Source organism: Theropithecus gelada, chromosome 1, assembly GCF_003255815.1.
Source record: "Theropithecus gelada isolate Dixy chromosome 1, Tgel_1.0, whole genome shotgun sequence".
NCBI lineage: Eukaryota > Metazoa > Chordata > Mammalia > Primates > Cercopithecidae > Theropithecus > Theropithecus gelada.
In genome coordinates, this window is record NC_037668.1 from 113,694,898 (window position 1) to 113,713,810 (window position 18,913).

General features: G+C 35.3%; 1 protein-coding gene across 1 annotated transcript in view; it reads right to left on the reverse strand.

Annotated features, from left to right (window-relative positions):
* The window catches only part of COL24A1 (collagen type XXIV alpha 1 chain), a 392,112-nt gene that overhangs the window by 39,481 nt on the left and 333,718 nt on the right, over window positions 1–18,913 (reverse strand). Inside the window, exons 48-52 of the mRNA XM_025390892.1 lie at window positions 8,765–8,872; window positions 6,681–6,788; window positions 6,535–6,588; window positions 5,915–5,977; window positions 3,843–3,896 (exon numbers count right to left, since the gene is read on the reverse strand). Coding sequence (XP_025246677.1) covers window positions 3,843–3,896; window positions 5,915–5,977; window positions 6,535–6,588; window positions 6,681–6,788; window positions 8,765–8,872 — 387 coding nt within the window. The remainder of the gene's footprint in view (window positions 1–3,842; window positions 3,897–5,914; window positions 5,978–6,534; window positions 6,589–6,680; window positions 6,789–8,764; window positions 8,873–18,913) is intronic.

An 18,913-nucleotide genomic window follows, 5' to 3' on the forward strand; every position in this document is an offset into this window, starting at 1 on the left:
ATATTGCTTGTGTTTTATAATATTGGGATCATATTATATACTCTTCTATGCATCTCACTTAACAATACATCATGAAATAACTGAGTCAGTCAAACTAGATATAATAAATTCTTTTAAATAACTGCATAATATTCCATGAAATGGCTAACCTATAACTTATCCAATAATTCCTTTAGAAATGAGTATTCATATAATTTCAATTTTTTCCCCCAATAAAAGCAGTATTGTAAAAAAAAAAAAGTCTTTGCAAAATTTCATTAGTGTATTGGGTGTGTTTATACCTGTGGGATAAATTCCTCAAAGTAGAACTGTTTTGTTAAAGAATATGTCCCTATATTTAGCAAATCTTTCCATAAAGGGTGTAATTCACATTTTTACCAGTGATCAATGATAGTACTGTTTTTTCCTATATTCCCTTCTGAGAAGTTAAGTGTAATATCTTATTTTACTTTAATTTGCATATCTCTAATTTAAAGTTAGGTGAGTGTCTTTTTATTATAAAACAATAGTTGAACTTTCGGATTTGTTCTTTTTTTCTCCACTGGCTACTTTTTTGATGGAATAGTTTTCATTTTTCTATTGAACTTTCTTTTTCAAACTATAAGAGTTCTTCATATATGTGTGTGTATGTCTATCTAGAAAGATAGATATACATCTATCTATCTATCTATCTATCTATCTATCTATCTATCTATCAATCTATCATCTATCTCTATCTAGATACACACACATATCCATATCAATAGATAGGTAAATATTTTTTTTCTTTTGCCTAGGCTGGAGTGCAGTGGCACGATCATGGCTCCCTGCAGCCTCAACTTCCTGGGATCAAGTGGTCCTCCCACCTCAGCCTCTCGAGTAGCTGGGACTATATGCATCTGCCACTACACCAGGCTCAGTTTTAGTTTTTTTGTAGAGATGGGATCTCGCTATATTGCCAAGGCTGGTGTAAACTCCTGTGCTCAAGCAATCTTCCAGCCTCAGCCTCCCAAAGTGCTGGTAATACAGCCATGAACTACTGTGCCCAATTGAACTCTTTGTATATTAACCTGTTATATGTTATATGCTTTGTAAATATTTTTCCCAATCGATATTACTTTTAAACTTTATTCATGGAATCTTTTTTCCATATAAAATTTAAAACATTTTCAAGTATTCAAATATACTTTCTGTTCTTTTATAGGTCTCCCCAATCCTTAAGCTACATGTTAGTTTTCTCGATTATTCTTCAATTTTTTTTTTTTTTTTGAGATGGAGTTTCACGCTTATTGCCCAGGCTGGAGTGCAATGGCATGATCTTGGCTCACTGCAACATCTGTCTCCCAGTTTCAAGAGATTCTCCTGCCTCAGCCTCCCAGGTAGCTGGGATTACACGCATGTACCACCACACCCAGCTAATTTTGTATTTTTAGTAGAGATGAAGTTTCACCATGTTGGCCAGGCTGGTCTTGAACTCCTGACCTCAGGCGATCTGCCCACCTCGGCCTCCCAAAGTGGTGGGATTACAAGCGTGAGACACTGTGCATGGCCTCTTCTAAGCTTTTTATTATTTTATTTTTTACATTAAAGTCTTTAACAGTTCATCTAGGATTAAAATAATTTTGGCAAATGGGATTCCAATTCTTCTTTCTTCTTTTTTTCTTTTTTAAAGAGATGGGGTCTCACTCTGTTTGCCCAGGCTTGAGTGCAGTGGGTGCAATCAGCTCACTGTAGCCTGGAACTCCTGGGCTCAAGCAATCCTCCCGTCTTAGCCTAAGTAGCTAGGGCTATAGGCATGTACCACCACACACAGCTAATTTATTTTTCTATGATGGGGGTCTCACTGTCTTGCCCAGGCTGTGTTCCAATTTCTTACAGCAGGGAGATACTCAAAGTAATTCCATCTCTCTTCCCTGTCACTGACATAGGACTAAGCATCTGGCTGAATGCTAAAGATATGAAAAAAATGTAATCGGAGACTTCTAAAAAAATTCTTATTTTTGCCATGATAGTACTTTATGCCACTTTTTTCCTTTGGATAATTATATCTGGATGTGGTTCTTGAGAAACTGTAGTCATCTTGCTATACGCCTAATTATGAAGCCAACATTCAGGATATCAGGGTAGAGACATAGAGATATAAGAAAGACATAAGAACCTGGTCTTGGATAAGATAATTGAGTCACCAAATTAACCAATTCTGAAGCCCTTCCTATAACGTGATACAAATTTTCTTATTGCTAAAAGTAGTTTGGTTCAGGGTTCCTATTATTTGCGCCAATTCTTCCTCAATTATATGCCATTTTTGTTATAAGTAAATTCCTATATATACTTAAGATCAAATTCTGGGCTTCAGTCTGTTACACCAATCTGTTTATTTCTTTGTACTACCATATAGTTTCATTTACAATGACTTTGTAGTATTGTTTTCTTATCAGAAAAGCAAGCCCATCACCCCTCACCAGTATTTTTTTTCACAATGTTTTCTCCAATCTCAAATGTTTATTCTTTCATAATGAACTTTTCTTCTCAGAATGGAAAAAACTTAATATGGAAAAATTGGTGTACATGCTGAATACTATAAGGGTCTTTAAGAACTATCCATAAACAAAACACAGTAAGATATTTTAATTAAGTAATTTTAAAATTACATTTTCCTTAACCAATTAATACATCATAGTTTTGACAGAGGGGAACAATCATTCTGTAATCAGAACAGTATGTGTCCCTTAGCTTGCTGAAGAACCACTCACTGAAATATGAGAATTCTCCCACTTACAATCTTATATAGCTCTGAGTGGCAAATGTTGAAAGTCTAGAGAAATACTGAGTTATACATTTTACTTCTTTTGTTTACATATCCAGTAACTTTGGTGGTTTCTTCTCTAAATTTATCAAAGAGAATAGTGGTATTAAACATTTGAAGCATTCTATTTTTATATTTTTAAATTGTCTGTGTCTATAAATAACTTCCAAATAATTCAAAATATCAATTCCCTAGATAGAATGAATCTTTCCTCTCTAAGTCTCAGTTTGACCCTTTCTACTGTCCTCCTTGTTTGTTAATACTATTATCAGTGTTGGAAAACTTTCCCAACATCACTTGCCCAATCATTGTCTCATTTCTCTGTTTTATTTCATAGCCAAATTTCTTAAGGCACTGGCATGTAATATCTCAATTTCCTCTCCAGACACAGCTTGAATGGAGTGGAAAGAGCGCTGGTCTTGAAGTAAGAAACACTAGCTATGTAATTCACCAGGTCTATCACCTTGAATGACTAGACGAATCCATAAACCTCATCTGTTTCCTCATCTGTTAAATGAAAATAATATCTACTGCAAAAGTTTGTTGTAAGAATTTAAGGAACATTATTATTAAATATTTTCCTCTACTTCCTTCATCATTGTAACCTGTACTCTATCTTCTACTGCAACTTATTCTCTCAAAGATTACTTTTGACTACTCCTTTCTTGAAAGCTATTCTCTCGAACGATTCTTTCCTTCCTTTATAGTGGGTACTTCCAAAAACTCAAATCTTGGATGTCTGCACACCTTTTGCTATCTATGTTCTTTCCTTCAGAAGAATAATTTATTTTTATTGCTCAAGTGTTTATGACGCTCTCCCCTTCCTGACTCAGTTCTATTTTCTTTTCTTAACTCCAATTATAAATGCCTACCTACTTACTTACACTGTCTTCATTACACATATGGTCCCTAACTTCTCAGAAATCATCTTCCAGAAGAAAATGTATGTCTATTTTTTCCAATTGCTTCTCAAATACCCTAATTCTTTGTAGATTATTCTAGAAACAGGATTAAAGAAAAAAAAGAGTACAAAAGACTTATATTATGATAAACTTACAGTTCTACCTGTTGGGCCTATTATACCTTCTCTGCCAAGGGGACCAGTGTTTCCCTGTTGAAGTAAAAGAAAAACAGTCTCACTGTTAGTATAATTAAAAAAAAAAAAAACTCCAGAGAATCTTTTGTACAATGGTAAAAGAGCCATGTCTACATAATTATCCTTTTTAATATAAAATCTTATAGCATTAGCATAAACTATAATAATCTTGGTTAACAGTATGTGACTCAATTTTGCATATTATTAAAGTCTCCTATCAGGAGAGTTACATCTGTATAATTTCTAAAAAACTGATGAATTAGCATTATGATTTTTATGTGGTGATAACTTCAATGATGCATTTTACACGTATGTCATTATATAACAAATAAAACTATATAAAAAAGAATAGAATGATGAACAAGGTTTTGAATAAATTTCTGTGCAGATGTTGAAAGAGCAGATGTTTGGGTAACATGAAGCGTGAAATAGAGAAAAAGTACAGTAAGGAACCAGAGGGAAGCATATGTGACCAACTAAACTTCAGTTCTTCATTTGTAAAACAGGAATAAGAACATCTACTTCATAGGGACATTGTGAGAATTAAATATGAAAAGTGCTTTTAAAACTTTAAGCTGTTATTTGATTATGAGGATAACCTTGAATAAGGTGAATTTCTGATCAATTCCTCCCAAAGTAGGAACAGAGTCTATAATTTCTCAGTGAATACAAAATGCCCATTTTAGTTTTTTCCTACAAACTTCAGCTTCCTTGGTTCTTCAGAAATCATGAAAATAGCTAATACATTTATAGTTGAAGAAATATTCAGAAAGGTCTTTAAACAATTACTATGACAATACTCCTCTTTGCATTATGTTTTGATTGTTTTTATTGAGACGGAGTCTGTTGTTGCCCAGGCTGGAGTGCAGTGGTGTCAGCTCACTGCAACCTTCGCATCCTGGGTTCAAGTGATTCTCCTGCCTCAGCCTTCTGAGCAGCTGGGATTACAGGCATGTGCCACCACGCCCAGCTAAATTTTTTGTATTTTTATTAGAGACGGGGTTTCACCATATTTATCAGGCTGGTCTCGAACTCCTGACCTCAAGCAATCCACCCGCCTCGGCCTCCCAAAGTGCTGAGATTACAGGTGTGAGCCACCGTGTCTGGCCTTTTTTGCATTATTGAAAACAACTTACTGTAAGAGTTAGGAAAGTAGTGAAGGATTTTAAAAGTTTGACTTTCATTGAATAGTCATTTAAGATACCTTTCTCCTGCATCTGAACTGCTTCCCTTCTTCCTTTCTCTGCTCTTTCTACACTTGCCCCTGCAGCTGCTATGAGTCATAGAGATGCTACTACCACAGCCAAACCATTACTTGAAGTTTTTGATTTTTTTTCTCTTCAGTTTCTTTTTTTTTTCAGTTTTATAGAACACCTCATCAATTAGAAAGTTTTGGTTAATAAAAACTAAAATAAAACAAAACAAAAAACTAAAAACAATAATCAGTAACCACTGGTGGCTTATTTGTCCTATTTATATTCTCTACAATTTGCAATTACAAGCACTCACTGCTAATTGGAGTTCCTCAGACCCTGTTTTTTGCAACTATTTAAGCGGTTCCTCATCACTCTCTTGGGATACCTGCCCCTGAGCTGGGAAAACACAGCTATTGGGAAATATTTTCAGTCTGGTCTGAAGAGCTCTGGTCATACACAAGCTTCTTCCAGGTGGTGCATGGAGGTGGTCTCTGGTTGTATTAATGCTTATAACATGAAATTGCTGTATGTTTTTGTTCCTGGCATGAGTTAATAAATACATTATCCAGTCTTCACAGTAATTCTGAAGATTCTTCTTTTTTTTTTTTTTTTTTTTTTTAAGTAAGACTGGGAAGTATGGGTGGTCTATGAGGTATCTTGCTCAAATTAATATATGAACTGCAAAAGACTGAATTCTGCATGTGCCCTTATGAGTTTCTATCTTAAAAGTCATTTTATTAAGTTATTTACTTGTAGCACATTACATTTAGAGCTCTTAAGCCCTACAGTGAGCAAAGAACTATAGTTTCTGGGTAGGCAGAATGACTTGACACTTACTCTCTGTCCAATAGGACCTTTAGGACCTGATATCCCAACAATGCCAGCATCCCCTTCAGGACCCTAGACATACAATAAGAAACAAAAAGACAAAATTCGTAGCTCTATATGAACATTTTACAAAATTATATCAATCTATCAAGAATTGCTTTTTTAAAAATGGAATATAATACTGTTGCGCATGCTGAAGTATTCAGAAAGAAGTGTGCTGAGGCCTACAATTTACTTAGAAATACACCAACGAAGGGAGAGAGGGATACATAGATGGAAAAGCACGATAATGCCAGTAGGATAAAATGTTAATGGTAAAATTTAGGTAATGGGTATAGGCATTTACTATAAAAATTTCTCAACATTGCTGTATGTTTGAAAATTTTCATAATAAACTGCTTGGTAAAAGGGATGAAAGAAAACAAAAGCATATCATATACTAAAATTTCTGGGAAAATGTATAGTTACATAATTTTAAAAACAGATATATTCAAAACTCGAATATATAAATATGTACCTACTGAAATTTTACACATTTAAAAAAGCTCAAGTTAGAGACCGTATTGATATTTCAACAGCTCTTTTATTTCTAGATAGTTAGAAGACTAGAAGAAAGTATATAAACATACTTTAGGGCCTGGGAATCCTTGGAAACCTGTCAAACCTTGAACACCATATTCTCCCTGCAAAGTGAATTGACATGATAATAATTATTGTACAATGGTAGCCTGTTCTGTAGAATAAGTGCTTGGTGAATTTCTGAGGTGGTACATACAGGCTGCCCTTTCAGGCCAGGCTCTCCACATGGTCCTTGATCACCTTGTGCTCCTCGGTGACCTCTTGTACCTTGAATTCCAGGTTGACCAGGTAGCCCTTGTTCACCCTACGGATAGAACATAGAAAAGTGATATTCACTTCAGAACATATAAACATATTGGCTTTTGAATGAAGCCCAAATACAGGCCCATCCTTAGGCATAATACAAGGCACTGGGGAAATCAAATTTTGCATGTTCATCTTGTTCACCAATATTTTCCACACAAGTAGTATTTAATTACAATGAACCAGAAGTGCAGCAGTGGGAAACGGAAATTGCAGAGATTGTGGTGATGTGTGGAAAGAAGAGGGAAGGGGGAACCTATAAAACTAGGAGGATAGTAAGACTTGAGAGAGGATAGTGAGGGTGTGGTATGTGTGGGTATGCTTAGATGTGATGGAACTTATATTTTTGTTTATGTATTTATTTTATTTTTATTAGAGATGGGGTCTTGCTCTGTTGCCCAGGCTGTAGTGCAGTGGTGTGATCATGGCTTAGTAGTGTAGCCTTAAACCCCCGGGCTGAAGCGATCCTCCCAACTCAGTCTCCTGAGTAACTGGGACTACAGGCACACATCATTGCACCTAGCTAATTTTTTATTTTTTGCAGAGACAGGATCTCACTGTGTAGTCCAGGCTGGTCTTGAACTACTAGCCTTAAGTGATCCTCCTGCACTGGCCTTCCAAAGTGGTAGAATTACAAGTGTGAGCCACTGTGCCGGCCAGAACTTGTATTTTGAATTGATATCATTTTTCTGTGTTTTCCTTACCATCCAGAGATGATTCAGCTATCTAATACTAGAAAAAGAGTAGTCTCCCGAAGTGTAAACTCTGGTTTTAGCCACGATTATCTTTTTAATTCCATCAATAAAAAGTTTCCATTATCTGTCTCCCTAGGTTCCTTTGATATGAACTGTCTTTATCCCCTAAAAGTCACTTTAAGTACACACTTAATCAACATTATTGAAGTTTTAAAAGTCAAATCTTTTTCACTGATTTTTATTTTTGAAATGAGAGTTGAAATATCTTTCACACCATTTCTAAAAGTAAATTTAGGAATCAGGTGGACTTTAGAGATAGGTTAATGAAAAATGATGTTTGGTAGACTTTGGCCAAAGATTCTTTAAGATTAACAAATTATCTCTCACTGTCTTGAAACAAAGCTATACAACTTTGGGGCTTGACAAATATGGATCCTTCTTATTGCAAATTCAAGCCAAAAGGTAGGGATCTTTATTTCTTTTACTGGCTTTAGCATTTGCTTAGCTGCTTTGGATTTAGTACAAAGGAATATTCATGGTATAAACATTAACAGAAGACTAATATTGTAAACAGTAAGCAAGTGGGTCATGATTTTCAGTTTACCCACATGGGTCAGAAATCTGAAAATTCTTTAGAAGTGGAACTGTGAAAATCAGATTAAGAGGTAATAATGGTAAAGGTGCCAATGTCTTAGTCTTAGGCATTTATGAAAGAGCTTTAGATGTTGGACTAATTTCTGTTGTCTGGGTCAATCCTGCATGAGATATTTCTAAAAGAGGTTTTGTCTGGAAAGTCTATTGACATGTGACAAACTCCACACAATAAATGCAATGTAAGACTTAGTTACTGTCACATTAACTCTAAGAAACAGTCTGTACAGTTATCAGATTAATTAATTGGTTGGTTAGGTTCAGAGTCAGAGGAATATGAATTGTATTTGAGAAAGTATTTATCTGGAAGTAAATAAGATTTCTCTGTTTTGGAGAAGAAGATAGATGACAGAGAAGGAGAAAGAACCAAAATGAGTCAAAGATGTAGCATTTTGTAAAGCATCACTAGTCCTGGGTCAAAGAGTTGTTATGCCAAATTACAGGTACTGTGGCTATCACGGGAGATGGATATGTCAAAGCCACATACTTTCTCTTTTCCTAATGTGCTTTTACTATTAGCCAAATTCTATTAAAAACTATTAATCTTACCATCCTGTGATCTAGCCAATGAACTCAGGGCCAGAAAGGATGGCCAATACTGCTCACCCATCGGAACAAAATATTAAAGTACCTTTGGGCCTTGAATTCCTGGGCTTCCTGGCAAGCCTGATGAACCCTTTACTCCTGGAGGACCTGGAGCCCCAGCAAGTCCTGTTCTTCCTGGGCTGCCTCTGATGCCCTAAATAACACAGATAAGAAATGAAAACTGGGAAAGCTTCTAAAAAGTCAGCTTAGAGGCTCAATAAAATGTGGGAAGAGTTGTGTCCTGAAAGGCTGCTGTTAACATACTGCCTAGGAGTTATCCTGGGCTTCTTTCCTAAAAGATGAAATGTTTAAATACTATTTTAGGAACTCTCACCACTCACTTGAAATTTCTATCATTCATGCAATGATCTTGGTTTTTTAAAATGAAAACACTGAAGCAATACAAAGTTCACCACTACCTTCTTACTTACATAGCTTAGGTATGAAGTATGTTTGTTGTGTTTTAACCTTTGCATTATACTGTGGTGTACATGACAACTCTAATAACTTATGAAAGTCTCCTTAAGAAGAAAATTCTATTCCTCAACCACACATGATTCCAGAAAATTTGCTAAAAATAGTTTAACTGGAAATAAAGTTAAGCAAGCAAACAGTATATCCTTAAAACCAAATCCTAAATCAGGTTGGCAAACTATACTTTGCAAACTAAATTCAATCCATCACCTGTTTTTGTAGATCTCATGAACTAAGAACAGTTTTTACATTTTTAAACATTGAAAAGAAGAATAATATTTAAAGACATGGAAAATTCTATGAAATTAAAATTTCAGTATATATAAAGTTTTACTGGACAGTCATGCTCATTCATTTACATACTATTTAGGGCTGCATTTGCACAACAATAGCAGAGCTGAGTAGTTATGACAGAGTTTTTTTAAATTTCATTTTAAGTTCTAGGGTACATGTGCAGGATGTGCAGGTTTGTTACGTAGGTAAACGTGTGCCATGGTGATTTGCTCCAGCTATCAACCCATTGCCTGGGTTTTAAGCCCAGCATGCATTAGCTATTTTTCCTAATGCTCTCCATCCCGCTCTGTCCCACCTCCACCAACAGGCCCCAGTGGATGTTGTTCCCCTCCCTGTGTCCATGTGTTCACATTGTTCAGCTCCCACTTATGAGAACATGAGATGTTTGATTTTCTGTTTCTGCATTAGTTTGCTGAGGATAATGGCTTCCAGCTCCATCCATATCCCTGCAAAGGACATGATCTCATTCCTTTTTATGGCTACATAGTATTCCATGCTGTATATGTACCACATTTTCTTTACCCAGTCTATCATTGATGGGCATCTGGGTTGATTCCATGCCTTTGCTATTGTGAATAGTGCTGCAATGAACATACACGTGCATGTATCTTTATAACAGAATGATATATATTGCTTTGGGTATATACCCAGTAATGGGACTGCTGGGTAAAACGGTATTTCTGGTATTCCTGGACTTTGGTTCCTCACGGTCTTCAAGGAATCACCACACTATCTTCCACAATGGTTGGACTAATTTACATTCTCACCAACAGTGTAAAATGTTCCTATTTCTCTGCAGCCTCGCAAGTATCTGTTGTTTCCTGACTTTTTAATAATTGCCATTCTGACTGGTGTGAGATGGTATCTCATTGTGGTTTTGATTTGCATTTCTCTAATAATCAATGATGTTGAGCTATTTTTTGATACGTTTGTTGGCTGCGTGAAGGTCTTCTTTTATGAAGTGTCTGTTCATGTCCACCCACTTTTTATTTTTTAATTTAATTTACTTTACTTTAATTTAATTTTTTTGGAGATGGATTCTCACTCAGTCGCCCAGGCTGGAGGGGAGGGGCGTGATCTCGGCTCACTGCAAGCTCCGCCTCCCAGGTTCACGCCATTCTCCTGCCTCAGCTTCCCAAGTAGCTGGGACTACAGGCGCCCGCCACTATGCCCAGCTAATACTTTTGTGTTTTTAGTAGAGACAGGGTTTCATGGTGTTAGCCAGGATGGTCTGAATCTCCTGACCTCATCATCCACCCGTCTCGGCCTCCCAAAGTGCTGGGATTATAGGCGTGAGCCACCATGCCCAACCCTTTGTCCACTTTTTAATGCAGTTGTTTTTTACTTGTATATTTGCTTAAGCTACTTGTAGATTCTGGATATTACATATTTGTCAGATGGATAGATTGCAAAACATTTTCTCCCCTTCTGTAGGTTGTCTGTTCACTCTGATGATAGTTTCTTTTGCTGTGCAGAAGCTCTTTAGTTTAATTAGATCCCATTTGTCAATTTTTGCTTTTGCTGTAATTGCTTTTGATGTTTTCATCATGAAGTCATTGCCCAGCCTATGTCCTGAATGGTATTGCCTAGATTTTCTTCTAGGATTTTTACAGTTTTGGGTTTTACATTTAAGTCTTTAATCCATCATGAGTTAATCTTTGTATAAGGTATAAGGAAAGGGTCCAGTTTCAATTTTCTGCATATGGCTAGCCAGTTCTCCCAGCACCATTTATTAAAGAGGGAATCCTTTCCACATTGCTTGTTTTTGTCAGGCTTGTCAAAGATCAGATGGTTGTAGGTGTGTGGTCTTATCTCTGAGTTCTCTATTCTGGTCCATTGGTCTATGTGTCTGTTTTTGTATCAGTACCATGCTGCTTTGGTTATTGTAGCTTTGTAATATAGTTTGAAGTCAGGCAGAGTGATGCTTCCAGATTTGTTCTTTTTGCTTCAGATTGTCTTAGCTATATGGGCTCTTTTTTTTGGCTACATATGAACTTTAAAAAATAGTTATTTCTAATTCTTTGAAGAATGTCAATGGTAGTTTTATGGGAATAGTATTGAATATATAAATTACTTTGGGCAGTATGGTCATTTTCACGATATTAATTCTTCCTATGCACGAGCATGGAATGTTTTTCCATTTGTGTCCTCTCTGATTTCCTTGAGCAGTGTTTTGTAGTTCTCCTTGAAAAGGTCCTTTATTTCCCTTGTTAGCTATATTCCTAGGTATTTTATTCTCTTTGTAGCAATTGTGAATGGGAGTTCACCCATGATTTGGTTCTCTGCTTGTCTGCTGTTGGTGTGTGGGAATGCTTGTGGTTTCTGAACATTGATTTTGTATCCTGAGACTTTGCTGAAGTTGCTTATCAGCTTAAGAAGCTTTTGGGCTGAGAAGAAAGGGTCTTCTAGATATAGGATCATGTCATCTGCAAACAGAGACAATTTGATTTCCTCTCTTCCTATTTGAATAGCCTTTCTCTTGCCTGTTTGCCCTGGACAGAACTTCCAATACTGTGTTGAATAGGAGGGATGAGAGGGGGTATCCTTGCCTTGTGCCAGTTTTCAAGGGGAATGCTTCCAGCTTTTGCCCATTCAGTATGATATGAGCTGTGGGTTTGTCATAAAAGGCTCTTATTATTTTGAGGTATGTTGTCAATACCTAGTTTATTGAGAGTTTTTAATATGAGGGGATGTTGAATTTTATTGAAGGCCTTTTCTGCATCTACTGAGATAATCATGTGGTTTTTGTCTTTAGTTCTGTTTAAGTGATGAATTACATTTATTGATTTGTGTGTGTTGAACCAGCCTTGCATCCCAGGGGTGAAGCCAACTTGAGCATGGTGGATAAGCTTTTTGATGTACTGCTGGATGTGGTTTGCTAGTATTTTATTGAGGATTTTGCATTGATGTTCATCAGGAATATTGGCCTTAAGTTTTCTTTTTTTGTTATATCTCTGCCAGGTTTTGGTATCAGCATGATGCTGGCCTCATAAAATGAGTTAGGGAGGAGTCTCTCCTTTTCAATTGTTTGACATGGTTTCAGAAGAAATGGTACCAGCCCCTCTTTGTACCTCTTGTAGAATTCAACTATGAATTCATCTAGTTCTGGGTTTATTTTTGGTTGGTAGGCTATTTATTACTGCCTCAATTTCAGAACTCATTATTGGTCTATTCAGGGATTCAACTCTTAACTGGTTCAGTCTTGGGAGGATGTATGTGTCAAGGAATGTGCCCATTTCTTCTTGATTGTCCTGTTTATTTGCATAGAGGTGTTTATAGCATTCTCTGATGGTTGTTTGCATTTTTGTGGGGTTAGTGGTGATATCTCCTTTATCATTTTTATTGTGTCTATTTGATTCTTCTATCTTTTCTTCTTTATTAGACTAGCTAACGATCTATTTCATTATTTTTTTTTCCAAAAAACTAACTCCTGGATTCATTGATTTTTTTGAAGGGATTTTGTGTCATGGTAGAGATCTTATATGGCACTTCCATTGCTTTGCACTGTTGCTTGGTGTACTACAAATTGCAGTGATGCAGTTATAATATGATAGTGTTTCAAGTGGAACATATATTACTGTGACACTTTATTTTACTTATTACCAGTGCATGCTATCATATCAAAACAAGAAGAGAAAAGTGGACTTCGAATATTGTGTTTTTTTAAGGCACCATGGAAAATGAATTATTTTCTTATCAAATTAGATGTCAAAGCCTTGAATTTACTATGTAATATTATTATAGCTATGCTTAAAAATTATAAAGTAGACATCAACATTATCAGACTAGGCACACAATATAATATTTCTACCTCACAGGAATGCAACAGTCAGAAAAATTAGAAAATGTAACATGGAGTATTTTTTCACAGCAGATCTCTTCACAACAAAATGAAAATGAGGCTGCAACTGAGGTAAGTTTCTGAGTGTTCACTTCATTCATTAGCCCAATAAGGAAAATCCCTTATTGATGACTTAATTAAATCTATAGCAAAAATACATTTATTTAAGATTGTTAGCTTTTTGGCAAGAATAGCTGCTTGAAATGTTGAGGACACTGGTGCAGCATCAACAATCAGTTAAAAAACAAGGTTCTTTCTTTTTTTCTTCTCTCCCCACCAGCATGGCCTGTTGGTTCTTGATGAGTCAATAGAAATTAGCAATACTGCTCAGTTGTTCATTCACGGAGTCAGTGCTGAGTCTGAAAAGCAGTGAATGCTGAGATGGAAGAATTGTATAAATAGTCTGTGGGGTGACTGCAAGTGAGAATATTTTAAAAAAGGTAAAAAAACACTAAATCAGTACAATCTTCTGTGGATTCTGCTAGGATGCAATAAAACTGACAGCTATGGATCACAAAAAGAATTACTGGATAAATTTGGAAAGCTTATGGTGGGTAGATTTCTGAACTCAAATAGTTTCAATAGCATATCTTAGACCTAGATGCCATAAATTTCCATAATTCAAAATCCATGTGACTGTGCACTTGAGGAATTTCCACCTAACTTACAATTGAAAATGATTAATCTACAAGGAAATGACATGTGAAAAGGCAAAATCAGGAGAAGAACCTAATAGAATTCTGGATATTCTTTTCAAGCAATCAGTATATTCAATCAAAATCATATGCTCATGAATTGTAGCATTTGGCAGCATCTCTCATTTTCAAAGACGAAATATGTGAAATATGCAAAGTCTCATTACAGGTCAACATTAACAGCATTAACAAATGCAGAAAATTTTGACAACAGGGAACTGTAATAAGCTCGCTTTACAGGAAAAGCAAGCTTTAAAAACAAAATTCTGATGAATAGCACCCTCCCCAATAAAATAAAAACAGCTGAAAACCTAAAGAAACCCACAGAGAAAGCAGATTTTATGAGCTAAGTGTTATTCTATACAAAGCATGCCACTTTTCTCATTACTAGTCTTGCATTACAAAATTTTTACTTAATTATATTTAAATTATATGAATAAAAATTTTGTGAACAATTTCTCTCTTCTTACGTAAGTTCGCAAGCAATACCCTTGAGTTTGCTTCCTGAAAATACTAAAATTTATTCATATTTATATGAATATTTACAGAAATATGTATTCATATTTACAGAAAAAGTTTGTTGACTTCTCTTCTAGGAATGACTGTTACTTTCTGAGTTTATTCTTAGGATATTAAATTTGGTAATTCAATAGTTTCTCCATGTATTCAACAAATATTTATTGAATATCATCTATGCATAAGGAAGGTACAATGGGAAACCCTTTAAAAATATAGATATAAATAAAATATTGTTCTTGTTTTTAAGAAGCTTAAAATTAAATGAAAAAGATGAGACCAGGTGTGGTGGCTCATCCCTGTAACTCCAGCACTTTGGTAGAGGCTAAGGTGGGAGGATTACTTGAGCCCAGGAGTTTGAGACCAGTCTGGGTGACACAGTGACACCCCATCTGTAAAAAAAAAAAAAAAAAAAAGAAAAAAGAAAGAAAAGTTACCAGGGCATGGTATTGTGAACATCTGTAGGCTCAGCTACTTGGGAAGCTGAGGTGAGAGAATCGCTTGAGCCCAGGAGTTCGAGCATGCAGTGAGCCATGATCATGCCACTGCACTCTAGCCTGGGCAACAGAGTGAGACCCTGTCTCAGAAATAAACAAATAAATAAATAAGAAAAAGAAAAACAAAACAATGCAATGTGATGGAATGTACTATATAAATAATTATAATGCCAGCAAAAGTTTTAAAAAAATTCCAGAGAAGAGAGATGTAATGTAAATACCTGAGAGGTTCTGAGGAGGGGAAGTTACCTTTAGTGGTAATCAGAAAAGAAATTAGTGAGAAGAAGCTGGATCACGATCATAATACAAAGATATTGCCCTTAAAGTTATAAATGTGGTGGGAGAGATGTTTTGGCTTAAGACAGACTACAGTCATTTCTGTGGAAGGCCTGGTTGAGAGAATGGTATTTAAAAAGTAAAGTCAATCTTGAATTTAGTGCCAAAGCATTTTTCCTTTTTTTTCAAATAATATTTTCTTCAAATTATGTAATCACATATTTATTATTTTCTTGCTTATAGTAAAAGATAATTAAGTACATTTTAAAAATTACCCTATCTAAGAAGATTTTCTTCATGGCCACAAAACTCACTAAAATAATGTATTTTGTGTCTACTAGGTTCATGCCCTATGCTGGGTGCTTACAGGGAGGTACATATAGGATATAGGTTCATGTTCCTCAGCTTGTCCTTTAAGTCTTTTTTGTCCCAACTATCTCTCACCATTTATCTGCGTTAGTGGGGCTCAATATGTCAAAGGAACCATTACAAGGGCAAAATCCTCATAGAAGGAGAAAGGGAGGAAGAGGGAGGAAGAGAGAGGGAAAGAGAAAGGGAGAAAGAGAGACAGAGAGAGAAAGAGAAGAGGAGGGAAGGAAAGAGGGGAGAGAGAGAGAGCGAGAGCAAGAGATCCATACTGTGGCTGATGTGGTTCTTCTAAGTTGCTTGTGCCTCATCCTAAGTGTATTATCTTATCCCATTTCTTACCCTTGGCTTCTAAGTGTTTTTATATTTGTTTTAATTTTCCGTGAGCCTTTCTGTTCCATACCTATGGGATAGATTATCTGGTAGTGTACTTTCCACATGAATGATGAGAACCCTGGAGTCATAAGATGGTGCCATTTTAGAGATCATCAATACAAATGATACTCATCTGAGACTTTGGGATACAAATTTTCAAAAATGTTCAGAGAAGACACAGGTGTATACCAATGGCCAGGTCTCTAATGGGGATATGACTTTACAGGAAAGGCAAATTTTAAAAACAAAATTCTGATGAATAGCACCCTCCCCAGTAAAAACAAAAATAGTTGAAAGACCTAAAGAAACCTGAAGAGAGAGCAGATTTTAAAAAGTCATACATACAAGATGAGAGAAAGGGCATGTAAGCAGGGGAAAAAAATAAAGTAATAAACAAAGTTACTTCAGCGTTTAACCAGTTGAAAAGTTAAGTTATAGATGTAGATCACTGTGAGAATTTTTTTAAAAAAGCATTAGGTTGTCTTGCAAGTTTGTGAGCCTCTTATCCCCAGATATTTTATAGAGGTAATGGATATTGTAGGGAGATGCATCATTAGAACTGATTATCCTAGATGATTTTAAGATGCCTCAAAGTTGCCTAATTATAAAATAGGACCACTTTGCCTCACTTTACTTATAATTCTAGGCAATTTCAAAGTTCTTCATTTTCTAATATAAAAAATGTATCTTTTGAGTGATACATGACAACGGACATTCAGATACTACTGAACACTCCTGAAGTCAAGAGGTATTTTTGATTGAGAATAATAAGGAACACAAAACTTGTCATTAGGGCTAACTGTAAACTAGCAACTTGCAGTGCTATCAGATATTTAACCCAGTAGAATGAATATATTCCAAGTCATTTACTACGCTTGTTGGTTTCTTAGAGAGAAATCGGAGGATGGTAGCAGAGTGTTCTGTTCAAAGTTCCAAACAATGTTTCTTACAAGTAAAGAACAAACATTTCTTATTATGAATACACAGATGGCTGATTAATTTTGTTTGCAAGAGAAACAGATGCTAACCCTAGGCATTCTTTCCAGTGTCTTTTAAATGATTTGTCTAAAACCATTCAACCTATGGTAAATCATTCTGGGTAAATTTTAAAAAGTAAATATAACCATAATTATTAACTTTGGTCAGAGATGCCAAAAATCAATGAACAGTTTACATGTGTATTAAAAATTAATATAATTATAAGAGTACATGATGCCACATGACCAGAGACTTCCTTTATTCTCAGATAGGAGCCAGTCTCCCTACTGAAATAAGTTTTAAACCAGCAGGAAAGTGTTGTCAGTTTTGACAGGACTGAAACCCATGGCTTCCTAAGTCTTTGGACTCTAAAGAAACAAGTACTTGGATCAGTAATGACAACAACAACATCAACCACAACAACAAGAGTTGCCTTTTATTGAGTGCATTCCATTTGTCAGAAATGAATAGCATTATGGTTTACATTATTTTGTTTGATCTGGTGTCAGTTAAGGAAAGAAGGCATTGCTTTTCACTTTGACTTCCCTCTGGGGAAAGGAAGAAATCGTTTTAGTGTAAGTCTGCCTTCATTTTAGAATGGAATGGAAAGATCTGGGGAGGAAAATGGGGCTATATGCACCATGTATAGTAAAAAGATACAGAGACAAATTTTGGAATGATGATGACTTATGTGTATATAATAGTGAAACACACCAAAGAAAGTGTCACTCTGTTATTTCCCCAGCTCCTTGGCTTAACCGTCTTATTCTCATTTGGATTGAAACAAATATATTAAAAATAAGCACTAAAAAATAAAATTTGTTAAATCCAGGCAATGATAAAAATCTACATTTTAAAAATAACTAAAAATATTATATTTAAAATTATGCTAAGTGAAATTACAAATATTTCAAATATGAATTTTATTGATTTCTTGCAGTAGAATGATAAACTTAAAATGACACTGAACTTCATATTAGTTGATATTTTTCTTTAAAGTACTACCTTAACATTTTTCTAAAAATGTTGTTTCCTTTCTCTTCTGCCAGGCACCTTATGTGTATATAGTTTATATATAGTTTATATGTTTGTATAGTTACTATGTGAGAAGATACTCAGAAAAATTAATTTAAAATTAATTTACTCTCTGTAGTACAAAAATAAGTATAATATCCTGGATTATTAGGCAATGTAAGTACTATTTTTTTTTTCTTAAGCCAGCAAACCCTGAAGTTATGTAAGTAATACTTTACTTCCTTTACTCTGAGCAACTCAAAACACTTCTGTTTAAGGAGAATTTCTCATTTTATTTGGTTTACTAAATATATCCCTCCTAGCAAAGGATTGGTGTTTAAAAATATGTGGGATGGTAATTATTAGGTGATTATATGCAAGGCTACATTTTATATAAATAATGTAGCATTCATAACATTTTCGTGCAGTGCCAATCATAAGTAATGTAGCCAGTTGCTAGAAATAAGATTTATGAATGAGCTGTATACTAAAGTTAGGAGGTACTTTTAGTTCTGAATCTCTAAACATATTAAAGCTTATGGAACTGAGAGCACAGTTGAGGCAGGTCATAAGGTAGTGAAGATAGGTCTGTTTGACTCACATCTATTCCCAAGAGTATATAATCTCTTTGTCAACCTTAATGAATACAGGTATTTTGGCATTGTTTTACTTCACAGAAATTGTTTACAACTGATGGTTTATCAGTCCTAAAAAATAGACAGTGCAAATGTCACTATGATATTTGACAAAATAAAGGTATTTTATGAAATCTCCTTTACCCAGGTCTCAACGTCCAATCACAGGACTAACAGAGACTGAAAGAAGATGTTTTCATCTATACTTTGACTCTTAGATATGTCTGGGTTCAC